General features: G+C 40.5%; 1 protein-coding gene across 1 annotated transcript in view; it reads right to left on the reverse strand.

The window, feature by feature from the left end:
• Positions 1 to 7,230: 7,230 nt before the first annotated feature.
• LOC135195642 (electron transfer flavoprotein-ubiquinone oxidoreductase, mitochondrial-like) overlaps positions 7,231 to 19,949 on the reverse strand; it is a 38,093-nt gene continuing 25,374 nt past the window's right edge. Inside the window, exons 4-8 of the mRNA XM_064222006.1 lie at positions 14,672 to 14,830; positions 14,232 to 14,428; positions 8,712 to 8,932; positions 8,284 to 8,454; positions 7,231 to 7,464 (exon numbers count right to left, since the gene is read on the reverse strand). Of these exons, the coding sequence (XP_064078076.1) occupies positions 7,248 to 7,464; positions 8,284 to 8,454; positions 8,712 to 8,932; positions 14,232 to 14,428; positions 14,672 to 14,830 (965 nt within the window). The 3' untranslated portion in view covers positions 7,231 to 7,247. The remainder of the gene's footprint in view (positions 7,465 to 8,283; positions 8,455 to 8,711; positions 8,933 to 14,231; positions 14,429 to 14,671; positions 14,831 to 19,949) is intronic.

Here is a 19,949-nt window from a genome sequence, read left to right on the forward strand (position 1 = left end):
CCATGAATTCCAGGACAAATTCAAAGGACATCGACCCCCAACTCCTGCGGTGTTTCACCTCATAGCTCAGACTGTGGAGCTCTCCTACCCTCTTGGAAGATGCCAAGGCCAGAAGGAAAACTCTCTTGAGCATCAAGTTTCTGTCAGATGAGCAACGCAAGGGCTCATATGGACTCTTAGTGAAGCTCTTGAGAACCATGGAAACATCCCACGTCGAAGGCTTGAGCTCTCTAGGAGAACTCAACTGCTCAAACCCCTTAACTAGCAAGGAAAGTTCCCAGGAAGAGATGTCGATACTTTTAAGGCGTAACACCAAACTCAGGGCTGCCCTGTAGCCTCTAATGGCAGAAACGGACCAACGTTCTCGTCTCTGAGGAAGGTTAAAAGTCTGCTATTTGCTGAATAGAGGTTGTGAGTGGAGAAAAACCCCGTTTACGACACCAATCACAGTAGATCGCCCATTTGCCTTGGTAACCATGGACATCGACTCTCTGAGTCTGCTGGATGTATGCCCTGCTGTTCTCTGAGAAAAGCCTATCGCTCGGAGGAGATACTTGATAGCCTCCAACCGTGAAGAGACAGGGATTCTACTGACTCTTGGAACCTTTCCGCATGGGGCTAACACAGGAGATGTCACCAAGGGGGAATCTCCCTCAGAACCTCTGACAACAACGACAGTAGATCTGGGAACCATTCCGCCTGAGGCCACAGGGGCTACCAAAGTCATCCCGAGACCATGTGAACTCATTAGCCTATTCAGAACTTGGCGGATCAAACAAAACGGAGGGAAGACATACACCTCCAGGTTGTCCCAGGGATGTTGGAATGCGTCCTCTGCCAATGCTAAAGGATCTGGGACCACTGAACAGAATATCTCTAGCTTCTTGTTGAAGTGAGTCACAAAAAGGTCCAGGATGAGTCTTCTCCAAACCTGGAAAAGCTTGTCTGCTACAACTTGATGAAGGGACCATTCTGTGCCTAGGATCTGATCCCAATGACTGAGTTTGTCTGTGAACACATTCCGTTTGCCTGGGATATACAGTAGAGCCTCGGTTCTCGACGCTAATTCGTTCCAAAAGGAGCATCGAAATTAGATTATTACGAGATGTGAATCAAGTTTTCCCATAAGAAATAACTGAAAATGGATTAATCCCTTCTTGACCACCAGTTATTACCCTACCCTTGCCTTTTTATAGAATACATTACATGTAAAATACAGCTAACTAAGTTCAGTGTTAAATAAATATCATATTAAACTTACATGTATAGTTTTAAATGTATAATATACTGTATAAAAGAAAACTGGTCTACGTCCATCTGATTGTTGACCGGGAGCACCATAGGCTATGCAAGTAGACTGTAGCGTAGTGGGTAAGCACAAAACGTGTTGCTAACATAATAAAAACATTGAAAAGCATGTCTAATTATTACAGTGAATTAATAAACTATTAAAATTAAACCCCATTTATATTTGTTATCAAGAATTTATGAAAAATTAGCTACATTAATTCGGCAGTATGTGGCATGAAAGGATGTACCATAGCGCACCCCTGGTGGCTTATAGCGGGACTATGGTAGTAAACAAACCATATCATCGATATAAACCTATGAACGATTACGTTCAGTATTACAGTCGACTGTAATACTGTATACAAAATCACTTTAAAACTATCTTTTAGTTGAATGTTATGATATAACGGTTTTACTAACGGTTTTGTTTCCATAAAATATCCTTATAAAACAGAAGCGTCTTCTACGACGGCAAATTTTTGTCTAATGTCAGGGCTAGTTTCAAGGTTATTGGACTAAGAAAAATAATTATGGTACATGGTAAATATATACACGTATAAGTAAAAGAATCTTCTTAATTTCTATAATTACTATACCATTACGTTACGTACCAGTATCTCTTGAGTTTAACATCAGGCTAACCTCTTTACGAGGACGCTTACAAACTAAGCATACAGATTGCGTTCATTACCGTGCACACGTTACATATGTAAACTGGTGTCATTACCAAATCTCGTACATAAACATTGGCGTATTTTTATAGTAAACACGAAAGAATAATCATAATTTCTGTAACTACTACGTATACCACAGCGGCTTCTCTGATTTAAACTAAGGCTAACCTCTTCTTCACCAGCAAGCTTAACAAAGCTTAAAGATTGCGTTCGCTACCAAACCACACACACGTTACGTGGTTTCACTACCAAATCTCGCGTAAACATTGACGTATTTTTACAGTAGACATAAAAGAAGAGTCATAATTTCTGTAACTACTATGTATACCATAGCGGCTTCTCTGAATTTTAAACTAAGGCTAACCTCTTCTTTACCAGCAAGCTTAATAAAGCTTTAAGATTGCGTTGCTACCGAACCGCACGTGTTACGTATGTAACAGTAGTTTCACTACCAAAACTCACATGTAAACATTGACTTTTTTTACAGTAGACATAAAAGAATCTCTTAATTTCTATAACTATATACTACGTATACCATAGCGGCTTCTCTGATTTCAGCTGCTAACCTCTTCTTTACCAGCAAGCTTAATCAAGCTTAAGGATTGCATTGCTACCGAACCGCACACGTTACGTAGGTAACAGTGGTTTCACTACCAAATCTCGCACATAAACATTGACATATTTTTACAGTAGACATAAAAGAATAGACTTGATTTCTATAATTACTGTATACCATAGCGGCTTCTGAGTAAAGCTAAGGCTAACCTCTTCTGTACTGGCAAGCTTAAAAAGCTTAGATTGCGTTGCTACCGAACTGCACATGTTACGCATGTAAGTTTTTTCACTACCAATTTCCAAATCTCACACGTAAACATTGACGTATTACAGTAGGCATAAAAGAATCGTCTTAATTACTACGCATATATATATATATTATATATATATATATATATATATATATATATATATATATATATATATATATATATATAATATATATATATACTATAGTGGCTTCTCTGATTTAAGCTATGGCTAACATCTTATTTACCGGCAAGCTTAACAAAGCTCAAATATTGCATTCGCTACCAAACCGCACATGTAACCTACGTACGTAACATTGCCTTCACTCCAAAACTAACACTTAAATACATATTGCATATGCTACTGAAATGCACGCCTCATGTGTGAGCATTGTCTTATAGGGGAGAGGATAGACGAAACTTAAGGTTTATTTTGGAGTTGGGAATGGAGGAAATATTTTGAGAGAAGGAAAACGTGAGATGCCATGCAGACACTTTTCCTCTTTGCCTTGTGTGAAGTGGCTGTCTTGGAACCCATCATGATAAAAGAGGTAACTGCGTATACAGTAAATACCGCCGAAAAAGCAAACGAAATGCGCACAAGGTGTGCGAGACACATGTTTGACTGTTTGTTAACAGTAGCTGCAGACTTTTAAACTATGCTGAGTGGCATCACCAGTGTTACCAACGAGTTTTGCTAAATTATGCTAGTCGGTCCAAGTCAAATGTACGCTAAATAGCAAGAATATATGCCGAATGTGGTGCAATTTTATGCCAGAATTATGCTGTTAATCTATCATTATCTCATTTTTCTAATACATTTGAACTAAAACAAAGATGTAATGGAAATTTAAAACATTTGTATATTATGTGAAATGTTACAAATGACGAATTGCAGTAGTATAACTATTTGATGAACTTTACATGTTAGCAAACTCAAAATAAAGCACCATTTTTCTTTAACAGATCACATATGCATCACATTACTAGTATAAGATTTGAAAAATGTGTGAAGATCACTTTGGAAGTTATTCAACATTTTGATATCTCTACTAATAAATCAAAAATAAAAAAGGAAAACAAATAAGTCTCTACTCATGAAGAAAAACAAATTTTAATTATTACTGCATCATTATCATGCCACTGATACACTATTTCCTTTAACAGAGACACTATTTCCTTTAACAGGTCACATACACAAAAATTAATAAATACTTGAAAAATGTGTGAAAATAACTTCAAATATAAAATTTTGATATCAACTAAAAAATTAAAACTAAAATAGGAAAACAAACAAACCAGTCTACACGAGAAGAAAAACATACATACATATTACTGATCATTATCATGCCACTGAACCAGTATTTTTCTTTAACAGATCACATACACAATTAATAAATACTTGAAAATTCTTTGAAAATCACTTCAGACAATTAAAATTTGATAACTTAAAAAAATAAAAACTTAAAAAAGGAAAAAACATTATTCATCACTTAACTGATCGTTTGTCATGCCACTGTGGGTATTTATATTCACAGAATTTAACATTCCTTAGTTGGGTTCAAACTTAGCAATCAACTCATTTGTTAATGCTGCTTTTGAGGCAATTTCACAATGAAGATACATATATTAACTATGGCTTTGTATGAAATTTAGGAATTTTCTGCACTTTAAAATTTTAGTGAAATTACACTCTAAAATTTCACTGGAACCCTAAGTATGATAGAATTTATGCTAAGCTCCAATTCTTGGGTCAAATTATGGTAAAAAAAACATGAAATTATGCTACATTTGGTAACACTGGATGACGTCAACTAGCGGCGGCTGGGGGTCGGAATCTGGGTTTTTGTATGAACACCGATATAAAGTTCATTGGAAATTTAGTGGCGAAATCCGATTATGTCGAGTTCTAAATACGGTGTCGTGAGCCCGGGGGCTCTACTGTACCTGGCTGAGAGCTTTACCGAATTGCTGACCGCCCACTGGTGAACCTCGACGGTCAAGGTGTGAAGCTGATGAGAAACCAGGCCTCCCTGTTTGTTCACATAGGCTACCACCATGGTGTTGTCTGACATGAGAACGACAGAATGACCTTCTTCCTTCTCCCAAAACTCCTTCAGACCCAGGACGGCTACCTTCAACTCCAAGACGTTGATATGTTGCTGCTTGTCCTCCAAACTCCAAACGCATGAAGCGATGAGGCCGCCTAAATGAGCCCCCCAACTTGCGAGGGAGGCGTCTGAGAACAGAAGGAAGTCCAGTGGAAGAGAACACAGAGGGACACCCTTCGAAAGATTCTGGTTGTCCAACCTACAACGAAGGTCTTCTCTCAATTCCAGAGACAGAGGAACCTTTAACAGGGGTGAGTCCCCCGCCGGAGACCAGAATTTTCCTAGTCTCCATTGCAGAGACTGAAGATGAAGATACCCATGAGGGACCAGCTTCTCCAGGGAAGACAACACTCCCAGAAGAACCTGCCACTGCTGAGCTGACTGATGTGGTTCTGACAGGAAGTCGCGCATCACCACCCACAACTTCTCCTATCTCTGATCCAAGGGGAAAACTTTTGCCACTGTCATATCGAATACCATGCCCAGGTAGAGAATCCTTTGACTGGGTATGAGGTTCGAGTTTTCCTGGTTGACTACGATGCCCAGTTCCAGACAGAACCAAAGTAGACGATCCCTGTCCTGCAACAGCTTTTCCCTGGAAACTGCTAAGACCAACTGATCGTCGAGGTACCTCAGCAAATGGATCCCCTGACCATGGGCCCAACTTGACACGAAAGAGAAGACCCTTGTGAACACTTAAGGGGCTGTTGTCAGCCCAAAGTATAAGACTTTGAACTCGAAGACCTTGTCCCAAAGAGAGAAGCCAAGGAACTTCCTGGACGTCGGATGAACAGGGATTTGGAAGTATGTGTCCCTTAAGTCTATTGACAGCATGAAGTCGCCTTCCTCACGGCTGCCAACACTGAACACAGGGTCTTCATCTTGAACCGTGTCTTCCTGATGAAGTGATTCAAGGTGGATAAGTCAAATCACAGGTCTCCATCCTCATGACGCCTTGGGCACCAAGATGTGACTGTAAAACCCCGGAGACGGACGTACCACTTCCTCTATCGCATCCTTGTCCAGCATCTTCTGCACTTCCTCCCAAAGAGCCAAGAACTTCAGAGAATCTGGAAGATATGCCTTCCTGAGCTGGGGATTGTCCAACAGAGGAGAAGTCGAATGGCAGTAGGTACCCCACCTGAAGGACATCTACCACCCACTTCTCCGCCCCATAACTCTGCCACTTAGCACCAGTCTGTCTTTGGTGTCAGCCCGGCATCGGTCTATCGCATCCTCGAGCTCTGTCTGAGGAAACAAAAACTGGGACTCCAACAGATCTCCGTTCCTCAATGCCAGCAAGGACTCTGTGTCAACTGATCTCTTCATCCTAGACAAAGCCTGATCTCTTCTAATCAGGTTAGCCCATAAATTAACACTGAGGTGAGCCATATATGAAAACGCCTTGCCTCCGGACTGCAACAGACTGGCAAGCAAGGATGCACTCGCCAACCCTTCCGGGGACCTGTCAGAAGCTATCTTGGCAATGACCACAGACCAGAAGTCCAGCCAAGAAACCATGTGCAACATGGAGGCTACCATAGATTCCAATGCTGCGGCATCTTACGGAGACAAGGACGGAACCACCGACCTCACCTGCTCCAAAGTCAATCCCGGCTTCAGGCGAATGATGTCTGGGTTAAGATGGCGCGACATCAAAAATGCAGACTTTGTAGCATAGTTTGGCAGAGCCCCTAGAGCGAAGCAAACCGTCCCGGTCCGAAACAGAGGCATTAACCTTATGCAAGACCGACTGGACGTGCCCCGACAAAGGAAGCTGAAGAGATGATTTGGGATCCTGTGTAGCTCCCACCAAGGCTTCCAGGCAAGAAGGAGTGTAAGACGACCAAGCCTGAGTCCTACTTTCCAAATTGTTGAACCCATGAATGAGATCAACAACTTCCGAAAAAGGAAGACAAAAAACTCTTTCGTGTCTCCCTCCACACACACACACACACTAAACACAATCAAAACGGGCAATGAACCTGGTAAAGGCCAAGAGAGGTTAACCACGACTCTCGCCCAGGCGGTTAAAGAAAAGACTGACGTGGTGCCGTAGGTGAGTGGCCCTTGACCACTCTTCACCCGATCTATGCATGCGTTGCCAGATATCAAAAGATTCCTTGCTTTCATCTGTTTTTTAACCAGATCCAGCTGGGCGCTATAAATTATCCTATTGTTAAGACCGAAGGTTTGTTAGCATATGAAAAAAAAAAAAGTTAGGTCAAGGAGGGATAAAAAAAAAAAAAATTAGGAATAATCAGGTTCACTTTGCAAACAGAAAAGTTTGGAAAACCTTACTAAATCAAGCCTGAGGTAAAAGCATATATGATGAATGATGGGTAAACAGCTTCTACAACTTATAATGATTACTTACCAACAGCTTCTGCATTGTTTTCATCAATAATGGCATCAAATATACTCTCTGCTGCTAACATTGCACTCTTCATAGCATTGTGGGTGCCTTTAATTTTTGGAACATTCATAAAACCAGGGGAACATCCAACAAGACAACCACCTGGAAAAGTTAGCTTTGGGATACACTGGTAACCACCTTCATTCAATGCTCGTGCACCATATGATATTCTGAAAGATTAAATTAATCTTAAAAATTGTTTATGAAGATGAAAGATAAAATTTACCTTAGAAATTGTTTTTTTAACATTATCCTCCTACCAACACTATTATAATGGATTAACAAGACAATTGAGTTAAAAACTTAACTCTAACAGGGATGACCTGAAGTGTTTATTCTTAAGGGATATATGTACACAATTAGATCTGATTTAATATTTCAAAATTTACTGAAAATCTAATAATGTTGAAGACTGACAGTTTCCTTCATGGATTTGTTCCAATTACTTAATGTATTTTTGGTTGACTGGTGGACAACAATCAAAAATATTTTTAACTGTAAGCACTGCTATGCATTCTCTGCATTCAAGAATTGCAGCACATGATTTATTCATTAAATATCTATGGGTCAGATGAGAGTGGCCCATTCACAGATGAGACATTACTTCAATGTGGTGTTTACTTTGGAAAAAATATCTCCACAGTCCAGCAGTCGGTTTAAGCTGTTTTAATTTCTTTTTGTCAATCATCATTCTACAGCACCTGCCATTACTAAAGTTAATAGGTTTGTTACTATAACTAACAAATCACTTAAGAAACAGGTATGCATATTTGATGTAGTCACAATAATAAAGATAGCACAAATTGTTGGAAAATTTTCAGGAATTTGATATATTTCTCAAATTCAAAATTAAAATTTTCCTAGAATTTTTTTTTTTTTTTCACAACCTGAATTTAAAATCCATGCAGAGAACTGCAACAATAATTCTTTCCAGTTCGTACCAATAAAAATTTTTATTAGTCACTGTACTAGTAACCTCTGCAACTTACCTGGTACCACCTCTCAAAATGGGTTCAATTGATGGATGATGTTTAAACCTTTGGAATTCCCTAAAAGGACTCAAGTAAGGGTTTGAGTAATCCAAGGCCACAACAAGACCTATTGCTACACGAGGTGTTTCTTCATTAAGATGATACAGAAAGGAACCCCCATATGTATTTCTGAAATCAATTCATAAATAATTAACGCAAGAACGTTTTGAAGAGTAATTCATTTATTGCTGAAAAATTTTTGTGAATACACTACTTCATGCTTAAATAAACTTGTTACACCAAAAATGAAACCGAATACTAATGAAAGAACTTTTTTAATACATTATTTCAAGTGCATCACATAACATTCATTATTCTAATGTTAGAACCTACTCTAATAACTGAATACAAGAAAGATTAAGACCATTTTCATCCATTTTACTCACTTATCCAAGGGCCATCCAACTGTATGCTCTATACAACAACCTGGGTCATGCTTGTCTGGACTAATTTCCCAAACTTCTTTCAAACCAATAGCATAAGTCTGCGGTTGACAATTTTCTCTTAGATTAAACTTGCTATACAGTTGCTTGGCTAGGTGGCCATGGCATCCTTCAGCAAAGATTGTACATTTGGCACGCAATTCCATTCCACGAGCAAAGGAGTCCTAAAAGAAAAAAGTACTTTAAAAAATGAGATCTGAATCACATTAAAATATTAGGACTGCTTGCCTAGATAAATATGACATTTTTAATTAATTTATATTTTCCATAACTAACAAACCTGAGGTCTTTACACAGAAGAATTTCATAAAGCTCTTAGCAGGATCCAGTTTAAAAATAGCGCAAGGTTTAGTGACAAATGGACAGCCAATGGGGAAAGAGGCAGGTGGAGCCTGACTTGCTTCCCCCTACAAGTTGCTGCAATGCATGTCTTTCTTCCAACCCAGGCAGCCATACAAGGGGTGGTATGAGGGGGCCATTTACGTAAACACCTCAGGTTTATTGGTTATGAAAAATAAAAATTAATTAAAAATTACAGAACAAAACCTTAGTCTTTTCATAGGGGAGACTTACTTTAGGTGGGAGGATATAGAAAGGTTTTAGAACTGACTGGTAGTTCTGCTCACCTGGGCTCACTTCCTGGTCAATTATTTGAGCAAAGGAAGGAGTCATATGCCTCTGATCTGTTAAGAAAAAGATTACTCCACAGGCAGATGTCCGGGCAAAGAGACAATAGGAAATCCTGTCTACATTGTGTCTTGGAAGAAGGAAAAAGAACCTGCAATTGTTGGAAACAACAAAACTTGTGTTAGTTACCAACCTTGTTCTGTTGTCAGTCTTTTATTTAAGAATTTGTATTGTGTAGGAACAATCAAATATGACAAATAGAATGGATGTTCACTCACCTGTATATAGCCAGTTCCAGCAAATGTGGTTTAAGTCTCCACCGCTCACCGGAAGAGAAAAGAGAAAGGAAGGCAGCCAGTCATCCCATTCACTCTCTCCTCCATAACGAACATCTTAAGTAAGACACTAACTTTCCCACTAGAAGCACTTGATGAGCTACACAACTTGTTGAGCAGCAACCACTGAAGCCAAGGAAAAAATGTCCAAGGACCTATGGGCAATGTTCTGAAGATAAGAAGTGGTGAAGATCGTTTGATGAACCGATGTACCAGCCTTCTATATCCAATGAACCAACACTCTCTTTTTGAAAGCGATGGAAGAACCAAAACCCCCAACATCAAGAGCTCTTGGATATTCTGTATTAGCATCTGTATCTGAAGAGGTACTGTAAGCTTTTCTAATTACCTCACGTAGCCAAAAAGAGATGGTGTTCTTGGACACTTCTTTCTTGTTCTGGCCTGTGCTAGCATCAAGTCTTGAACACTCAGACCCAAGATGTCGAGTCCTTTTTAGATAGCTATGCAGCACCTTGACAGGACATAGAAGTCATTCATCTGGATCGTTATTAAAAAAATCTCCATGGGAGGGGGTTGAGAATGACTTGAACCTGTCATCGTGAACAGAGGGATTTTGAATCTAAGCTATGAATTCCAGGATAAATTTGAAGGCTTCAGACCCCTAACCACTCAAATGTTTAACATTAAAAGATAGGCCATGGAGTTCACATACTCTCTTTTATGATGCCAAGGCCAGTATTATGACAATTTTGAGGGTTAAGTTTCTGTGATGAACCCTGTAAGGGTTCATATAGAGCATGAGTGAGCCTGCTAAGGACCAGGGTCAAATCCCAGTTATGAGCTGCTATCCCAAGCAGCTCTTTAGCCCTTGATGGCAGATACAGAAAGTAGTTTCTCCATACATGTTGAATAACTCTTGGTAGGTGGCTGTAGATAATTTTCTGAGATAGCCAAACATTTCTGTTGCTGCTCTGCGAGAAAAGCCTCTCACTCACAAGATACTGGATAGTCTCCAGCTTTGAAGAGACAGGGCCCCTACCAATTGGTGAAACCTTTGTGGTAGGTAAAGGAGATTGTGCCAGGGATGAATCGGAATGTCTGAATAAAACACCTCTAGTTTTCTGCTATATCTGGTCACAAAGAGGTCTATCATAAGCCTAGGCCTTCCCTATAGACAGAACATCTTTCTGCTATTTCTAGAAGTGACCCACTAGGTCCACAACACTTGACCCTGATGACTCAAGCTCATCTGCCACTATGTTCCTCTTCCTTGGAATGTATCTGGCTGAGAGATCCACTGAGTGAGTCACTGCCCATAGTATAACTGTACCAAATCATAAAGTTGATGGGAAACTGGCCCCCTTTTGTTGATATATGCCACCGCCGTGGTACAGTCGATCCCCGCCATTCATGGACTTGCCTATTTGCGGATTTTTCTATGGACCATATAAACCCATTACTCACGGAAAATTCGCCTATTCGTGGTATTTTTCATTGAGAAATATTCACAAATTACTGTATTTTCATATAAATTTGTGACTGAATGCACTTTTTGTGATAAAACATTTGACTACATGTACTTTTTGTGATACAACTATTAAAATACTCAGCTATAAGCATCTTTAGAGGGGTTTGAAGTATTTACGGATTTTAGCTATTCGCAGGGGGTGTGGTACCCAACCCCTGCGAATACTGAGGTCCACTATATTTCGAAACATGAAAAACTACAGTGCCCAATCATTCTCCTGAACTCCTATAGGGCTAGGGTGGCTGCTTTTAGCTCCAGGGTGGTGATCCTACACACCTGATATCAGAAGATCTTCCAAGTGTCCCCCCCAACCCTCACTCGGGGTGTCTGAGAACAGAAAAATCTCCAGAGGGGGAGAGTGAAGGGGTGCTCCTATGGTCAGGTTCCTGCTGTCCAGCCACCAAGCTAAGACCTGTCTCACTTCATTTGAGAGGGGAACTTGGAAAAAGGGCGAATCCTTTGATGGGTACTAAAACTTTCAGCCTCCATTAAAAGGACTGAAGGTGGAGACGTCCATAAGGAACGAGCTTTTCCAGGAAAGACAGGTGACCTAGAATGATCTGCCACTGATGTGCTGGTTGTTTTTGCCTGGACAGGAAGGACTGAATAATGGTCCTGAACTTGTCGATGTGTGGATCTGATGGGAAGATTCTTGCCACTGTCGTGCCTATGAGCATGCCCAGGTAAAGAATACTTTGGCTGGGCGTAAGGCTTGCCTTCTCCCTCTAAATTTATCACTATGCCTCAGTTGTGACAAAATTGGAGTAGACTGTCCCTGTCTTGGATTAACTTTACTCGAGACCTTGCCAGGACCATCCAGTCATCAAGGTACCTCAAAATTCAAAATGCATATCCTTTATGCCTGATGGTCATCAAGGTATCTCAAGATGCGTATCCTGTGCGAATGAGCCCAGGTTGAAACCAGGGTTAACACTCTTGTGAACACATGTGGAGCAGCAGAAGGGCCATTGAACAGAACCTTGAATTGGTACACTCTCTCTCCCAGACTGAAGTGAAGAAACTTCTGAGAAGATTGATGAACTGTGCAAGGCCTTTCTATCTTGAACCAAGTCTTTATGATGAAAAGGTTGAGGGTAGACAGGTCTATAACTGGTCTCCAATCGCCCAACAACTTTGTTACCAGAAAGACAGCTGCTGAAGCCTGGGGATTGATTCTTCACAACCTCCACAGCTGTTTTTCCCATAATTTTCTTTACTTCTTCTCGGAGAGCCAGATAAACTTCTGTGAGTCTTAACGTTCTTTGTTGGAGTGGACAATTGGAGAGAGGAAGAGGAAACTCAAAGGGGAGTATATATCCCACTCATAAAAGATCTGCTACCCAGGTCTCCACTCCAAGCTGCTGTGAAGCTACCCAGTGGCCTGACAAGCAACCCCCACCACTGGCAGTGAGGGGGGAGGGGTCCCCATTCTGTCATTCCTCCTCTAGCCCTGTTCCTGTCTCCTCTCCTAGGTCTTGAAGAATAAGGCTAAAAGGGACACTGCTGAGGAGTTTTCTTAGCTCAAATAGGTGAAGGTTAGAGGCTCCTACGGGAACCATCATGATTGAGGTCTTCTAGGAGAAGCGCGCATAGTTTGAAGTCTAGGTTTAACTACATTGGTATGAGAAGGGCCAGACGACTTAGAAACAGCTTGGTGGATAAGATGGTCATTGTTGTCTACCCTTCATCTGTCGACTTGTTTAAGAATGCAGTCAGCATGAATCAAACATGGCAACCCCATTACTACCTTTATTTCTTTCTTGGGCCCAACAAGAAAATCTGAATTGGAAGCCACAGTCTCTTCAGCTAAGTCGTTGTACACATGAATGACTTCAACAACTTCTGCTTATGTCAATACTGTCAACCGCCCTTATTCATGTTCTCAAGATTCGCAGACTGAACTATTGGCGAATTTTCTTTGGACAATATCTACCCATTATTTGTGGGAAATATTTTGCCCTATTCACAGGTTTTTCAATTATGAACATTCACTAATTAGTGTACTTTGATGTTATTTTCATAACTAAATACATTTTTATGATACAAAAATGATTTGCTAATTTTCAAATATTAAACTTGATCAACCGTTAAACGCCGAGCCGCTATTTACCAAAGTGTCTCTCGTATGCCGGTGGCGTTCGGGAGTTAGCGCCGAAGCGGAAATTTTTATTTTTCAAAAAATCACAGCACGCTTAGTTTTTAAGATTAAGAGTTCATTGTGGACATTTTCATATATAAAACTTTATGTAATGGCTCATATAAAACGGTGCAAACATTACGACAAACTGACGAAAGAATTTCTGAGATTTTCGGCAAAGTTACCGCATGACGCAAGGAAAAGTTTTTTTTCAAAAATTCACTATAAATCAAAATATTGTGCTAGAGACTTCCAATTTGTTGCAAAATGAAGGTAAATAGTTGAATATTACTACAATGTAAGAGTTTTAGCTTACAATTGCGTTTTTCAACCATTTTGGTAGAGTCAAAGTTGACCGAAGGCTGAAATTTTGGCACTTATCGTTATTTATATGAAAATATTTCAAAACTGATAAAAGCTACAACCATGAGTTGTTTTAAGTTGTATTCTACATGAAATTGCACATATTTTCATATATAACACTCCATGTAACAGCTAATATAAAATGGTACAAAAATCATGTCAAAGTGACTAAATAATTTCTGAGATGTGTCGCTGATACTTTTTAGTGTGATAAGAAAGAAATTCGCGCTTGCGCACCTGCGTAATGATTGTAAACAAAACAACGCTCAGATCCACGAGCTCCCAGCATCCCCCAAGGCACGTGGTTCAAAAGTTTTCGCCTAGTAGGTCTATAACTATTTTTCCGCGAATTTTCAAAAAAACTTTTTTTATATCGACGTACCATATGTCCAATCGGCACCCAACAGACAATTTATATTGACATTTAATACGTCCAATCGCCGTTAAGGACTGATAAGGCTTCAAAAGTTAGTGGACAATTACAAAAATACTGTACAAGCAATGATTCTCACCTTTGGAGACCCATCTTTGGCTATGCCTACATCACTTGTGGCAATGCCTGCTACAGACCCATCTTCATTATACAATAACTCTGATGCAGGGGTTCCAGAATATATTTCAACTCCTAATTCTTCTGCTTGTTCTCCCAACCATCGTACAAAGTGGCCTAAACGTACTACGTAGTTACCATGATTATACATAGGCATCCCTAGGAAGAAAAAGTGTAGTTGTTTATCAAAATGTTTTCCTAATGGAATTGTTAATCAGTGGCAAAAGTTTCTATTCATGGCAGTTAGTAGTATGTAGTGGTTTTAGTTTGGATTCCAGAAACCATTATGCTTAACGATCACTTTGACATATCAGAGATGGTGGATTGTTACCTGGAATCATATAATTTACATTCCATCAAAAAATATGTATTATAAACTAACATAAGCACTTGACAGCTTACCTGGAAGAATTGGGATGGGTATTCGTCCTTTTTCTGTTAAAAACGCAAACTTATCTTTTGTCACAGGCGTATTTAATGGGGCACCACGTTCCTTCCAATCAGGAATAAGCTCATCTAATGCATGGGTTTCCAAACAGGCACCAGAAAGTGTGTGACCACCTATGACAAAAAAGAAAGAAAAAAATCAGTAGTGAAAGATAGTGAAAGAAGTTTAACTTAAAAAATTCAGACCTGTACTTTGCACCAGTGTATTCAATTAAATCTATGAATATCTTAAAAAACTATTTCTTAAAATTAGTTCACCTGTAATTTGGGTCAATGCATTCAATTAGATCTATGAATGTCTTAAAAACTTTCACATCCTGTGGAGATAAGGACAGTGCCACCGACCTCACCTACTCCAAAGTCACCCAGGCTTCAGATGAATGACGTCCTAGTTGAGATGAAGAGACATTAAGTAGGCAGAGTTCATAGACATAATACTTCCAATGCCTCGTGAGTGGAGGGGGAAGCAAGGGAAGCAACTTGGAAGCAACTTGGAAGAATCCCTTGAGTGAAGAGACCCTTCCTGATCTGACCTTATTGCAAGACCAACTGGGCAAGCCCCAATAAGGGAAGTTGAAACGACGACTTGGGATCTTGCATAGCCCCCGCAAGACTTCCAAGCAGGGAGGAGTGAAAGACAACCGAGCCTGAGTCCTACTCTCCAAATTGTTAAACCCTAGAAGGAGGTCGACAACTTCGGTAAAGGTAGACAAAAACTCTTGCGTGTCTCCCTCCTCCTGCTCTGGCAATGGAGACCGACGATGAGAAGAAGATGCAGGCTTATCCAACGTGCCTTCCTCGCGTAAACCAACAGAAGAGCCAGCAGCCAAACTGCCAGCTGACCTGTCTGGGCTGGAGCCAAGTGCCAACCTCCTGCGATGAACCAACCACAACACTAGGAACATTACTACGCACACTCCCAATAGATGACTCGCTTACGTGTACATGCGGGGCAGATGCACGTACGTGTGAAGGGGAAGTGTTTCGAACACTTGACAAAGAACGAGAATTCCTCGGAGTCGAACCCTGGGCAGCATCAAGGGGAGGGTGACACAAAACACTCCTGCTGCACTATTTCTGCATTCACAACCTTTGATCTCTTCACAGGTGTCTTGAGATCCTTACAACAACAAATAGGCCTTTGGTGCTGAAGAAGCGGAAGAATCAGCAACATGCGCACGAATGTACTAGGTTGCAACACACTTGCGACTCAATGCAGAGGATGAAGCAGCCACTGCAGATTGCACCGGGGATGAAACACTAGCACTCTAAGGAACACGGGCGGCCACTCCTCACTTGTAGACGAAGAAAAGGTTAGGTCCTTAACCTTCCAACGCTTAATACCGACATGGCGGAGATGGGGGAGACACAACACGCTTGTTCCCAGTCCTCCCAGCTGACTTGGCAGCAATCCTATCTTCCAAAACAGAGTCAATCTCTTAAGAACCATCTGACATAAAGCCTCAGATAGATCAGCAAGAGAGGGCGCTGACGACATGGATGGGAGATGGGGCGTACTGGATGGCAGCGATGACGTCACGGGAGCAAATGACGACGACACAGATGAGCGAGGCATCGCAGCAGAGGAAACTGGGAATGACGTCATTGATGGAAGTGACGTTACTAGCGGTGCTGACATCACGGCTTCCCCTCGACCGCAGGAGGAAGCAGGCGCCACTGGCAGAGTGATACAAAATGGCTGACACCATGACATCACCAGTGGCGCTGATGCCATGGCTTCTCTCTAACTCGAAGAAGTGGCAAGCGTCACTGGTGGAGCAATACAACATGGCTGACCCCAGCTACCAATGAAGATGAGGCCAGGAGGAGGGAGGAGAGCTTGGGTAGTCTGAGGGGGGAAGTGAGCATCCATGAAGTGCGTCAGCAAACCCTCCCAGGGTGGTGAACCCAGTAGCCTAAGGATCCCCAAGCAACCCCAGAATGCTGCCATTTTGGACGCCTCTGACCCAAAACAAAATAAAATGATGAAAAAGCCTCCTCCCTCGCGGGGAGTAAGGTAACTTCCAAGGAAGAGGGGTGACATTATATAAATCAGCCTGAGGGCCTCCCAATACTTCCAAGGATGAATTGATTGAAGAAAAGGAAGGAGACAAAGGCACTACATTTTTATGGGGTGTGACTGCAGCAGGAGATGAAGCATAGGAGAGAGATGAAAATCCCACCCACAAAGGAAGGGTAGAAACTCTACGATGCTCCCTCTTACTACAAAATAACTTCCACTGCTCTCTAGGCCACGCACAACATTCCGGGCAGGGATTCGTTATGGTACCAACATTAGAACTGCATGTGGAGTGCGGATCTGTCGCTGAAGAAGCCAGGAAACAAGAACACGGGAAACCTCAAGCACACACCACACAGAATCACAAGTGAAAACAGGAAAAGAACCAGGTAAAAGGCCGAGAGAGGGCAACTGCGACTCTCACCTAAGCAGTTAAGAAAAATACTGAATGCTTTTCATCTGGGATTTAACCGAATCCAGCTAGGCACTAGACAATTATCTTATTGTTAAGACCAAAGGTTTGTTCGCGTATGAACAAAGGAAAGATTAGGCTAGAAAAATATTCAAACTGGTAGCAGAGCGTGATTGATCAAGATGATTGGATCCGACAGTGAAAAAAAAAAAAGAGACTAGATGCAGAAGGGAATATCCAAGATTTAGCAGGATACAAGAAGAGTACAAAGGATGGAGAGGTCAAATCGAAAGTTGGGTATTGTTGTTTGGAGAAGATACAAAATACCTGGTGATAGAGGTAAGAATGAGCTTAAAAGGGAAAGCCCAAGAACTAGCGGAAGGATTAGATAAATAAAATCAAGGGTACAGAGGGTCCAAAGATAATCCTAGACAAACTAGATGAAGCCTATCTAAAAGACACGCTAATGGAGAATTACAGAAGAATAAAAAACTATTTTCAAATAAGAAGAGAACTGAGCAAAAGATGAGGGACTTTTTTATTAGGTACGAAAAGGCAGCATCCAAGTGTGACAGAGCAATGGGGAAAAGCACGCTTGAAGGGGAAGTCAAGGGTTAATCATGTACTGGAGCAAGCAAATCTCACGGAAAATTTAAAACAAATGGTACTAGCAGCTTGTGGTCAAGGAAAGTTAGCATACGAAACAGTGTTGCAAACAATAAAAAGACTATATGAGGGATTAGGGAATAGAGGAACATGAATGGTGAGGGTCAGAAGGCAATGCAAGTTCTGGGAGAGTAACATTATGTGCAATATGCAGCTCGGAATGGCATTGGGCTAGGGATTGTTCTCAGAATGTTCATAATTTGAAGAAAACTGAAACAAAACAAGAAGATCATTAGCAGCAAAACAGAAACTGGGCCAGAAGAAAAAGTACATATATGCAGAAGTTAATAAAATAGAGTCGTGGGAAGTGGTTGATGCAATTTTAGACACGGTGTAAATTGACAGTTTGCAGGGAATCGTGACTAGCACGCATTGTCATGGATTCGAGTCCGGAAGAGTTGATGAGAATGAAGGATACTAGGAGAGTCTAATAAAGTGTTTAATTTTGGTGAGACATCTTATAAGTCAAAAGGAGTAATGGAAATACCAGTGATATTAAAAAAAAAAAAAAGTAGTTTTATTTGAAGACAAATTCTCCAGGGCGATATACCATGGCTAATAGGTATGCAAACCATGAGCAGTAGCAAAATGGATATGACCATAAATTTGAAAGAAAATTGTGTCATAATATGTAGAAGTATTAGGGGGAATGAAGGTAAAGTTAAGAGAAGACAATCAGGGTCATTTAAGAGTACCTATAAATAGGAAGAAGGTAGAAGAAGCATTATTACTGGAGGGTTGAAAGGGAAAGATTCTGAGGGAAATTAAGAGCACAATGAAGAAATTACATTTACAGTTTGGTCGCGGAAGTGGAGATAAAATATGGAAGCTAATAGAGGAAGTAAAAAGGAGTGATGGGTTAATAAGACAATGAAAAGGAGGAAATAAAAAAGTTACTAACAGACCTGATTGGAAATTGTGAGATATGTAAGATACAAAAGAAATCCAGTTAAACCTGTAGTAAGATTTTCTTGGAGTAAAACGTTTAATGAAGTTGTAGCAATGGATGTGGGTGAGATAAGAGAGGAAATTCTTGGTAATGGGGGATATGGCAGCGAGGTATTGTCAGGCTTTTTTGATAAAAGATAAGAAACAGAAACTATAATAAAGACACTTTTTGATGGTTGGTTTGCTATATTTGGAGTGCCTTCCAAAATATTGTCAGACAATGAGGGAGAATTTCAAAATGAAAAAGTAAGGAGGATGGCAGAAAGATGGAATATTAAAGTATTAGTCACAGCATCGGAATCTCCATGGAGCAACAAATTATGTGAAAAGACCATAGGCATGATCAAGAGAAGTGTAAGAAAGATGATGGAGGATGAGGAAGTAGATTGGTCCATAGCATTGAAATGGGTAGTGAGTACTAGGAACTGCTTAATGAATGATGGAGGTTTCTCTTCTAACCAATTAGTATTTGGAAAAAACCCTTCCCTGCCTAATCTAATGGGAGAAGAGAGTTCAAGTCATGCAAGCAGAGAGAAAGGGATGGTAAGGGACACAGTGAATGCAAACACAAGGCCAGAGAACTGTTTATAAAAAATGAATCATGTAATAAAATAAGAATTGCATTAAACTAAAACATCAAGAGAACATAAATTTGAAGAAGCAGTGGTGGGAGATGAGGTATTCTATAAGAGGGAAAATGAAAATGAATGGAGGGGACCTGCTGAGGTAGTGGAGTATCAGGGAAAACAGTAGTAGTTAAACATGGGATTCTTTAAGAGAAGTAGCTAGAATACATGTTACCAGGATTCAAAGACTATCACCAGAAAACAGAAAAGATATCTGATAGAATACATAAATCACATGTGTGAAAGGTAGATCCGATGGCCCAAATGAAGCGAATGTAGATAGGCAGGAAGAGAGGAGATAATAGTGGGCTGGAGAAGGAATGCAGACAGAGAAGAGGCTATAGAAATAGAAGTGGTTGCGGAAACAATGTAAGATGAAGGGGAAAGTGAGTTAATAGAATTAGGTCTTGCAGGAAAAAGATCAAGCAAATCATGGGCTAATTTGTACATTGTACAAGACTCTCAGTCAGGTGACAAGGGGTGGGTTAACTTGAGGGATTATAGTCAGGTAGAAAAAATTGAAGATGAAGAGGTGGTGTTGCTAGGATTTGAAAATAGAAG

The sequence above is a fragment of the Macrobrachium nipponense genome, chromosome 16 (assembly GCF_015104395.2).
Source record: "Macrobrachium nipponense isolate FS-2020 chromosome 16, ASM1510439v2, whole genome shotgun sequence".
NCBI lineage: Eukaryota > Metazoa > Arthropoda > Malacostraca > Decapoda > Palaemonidae > Macrobrachium > Macrobrachium nipponense.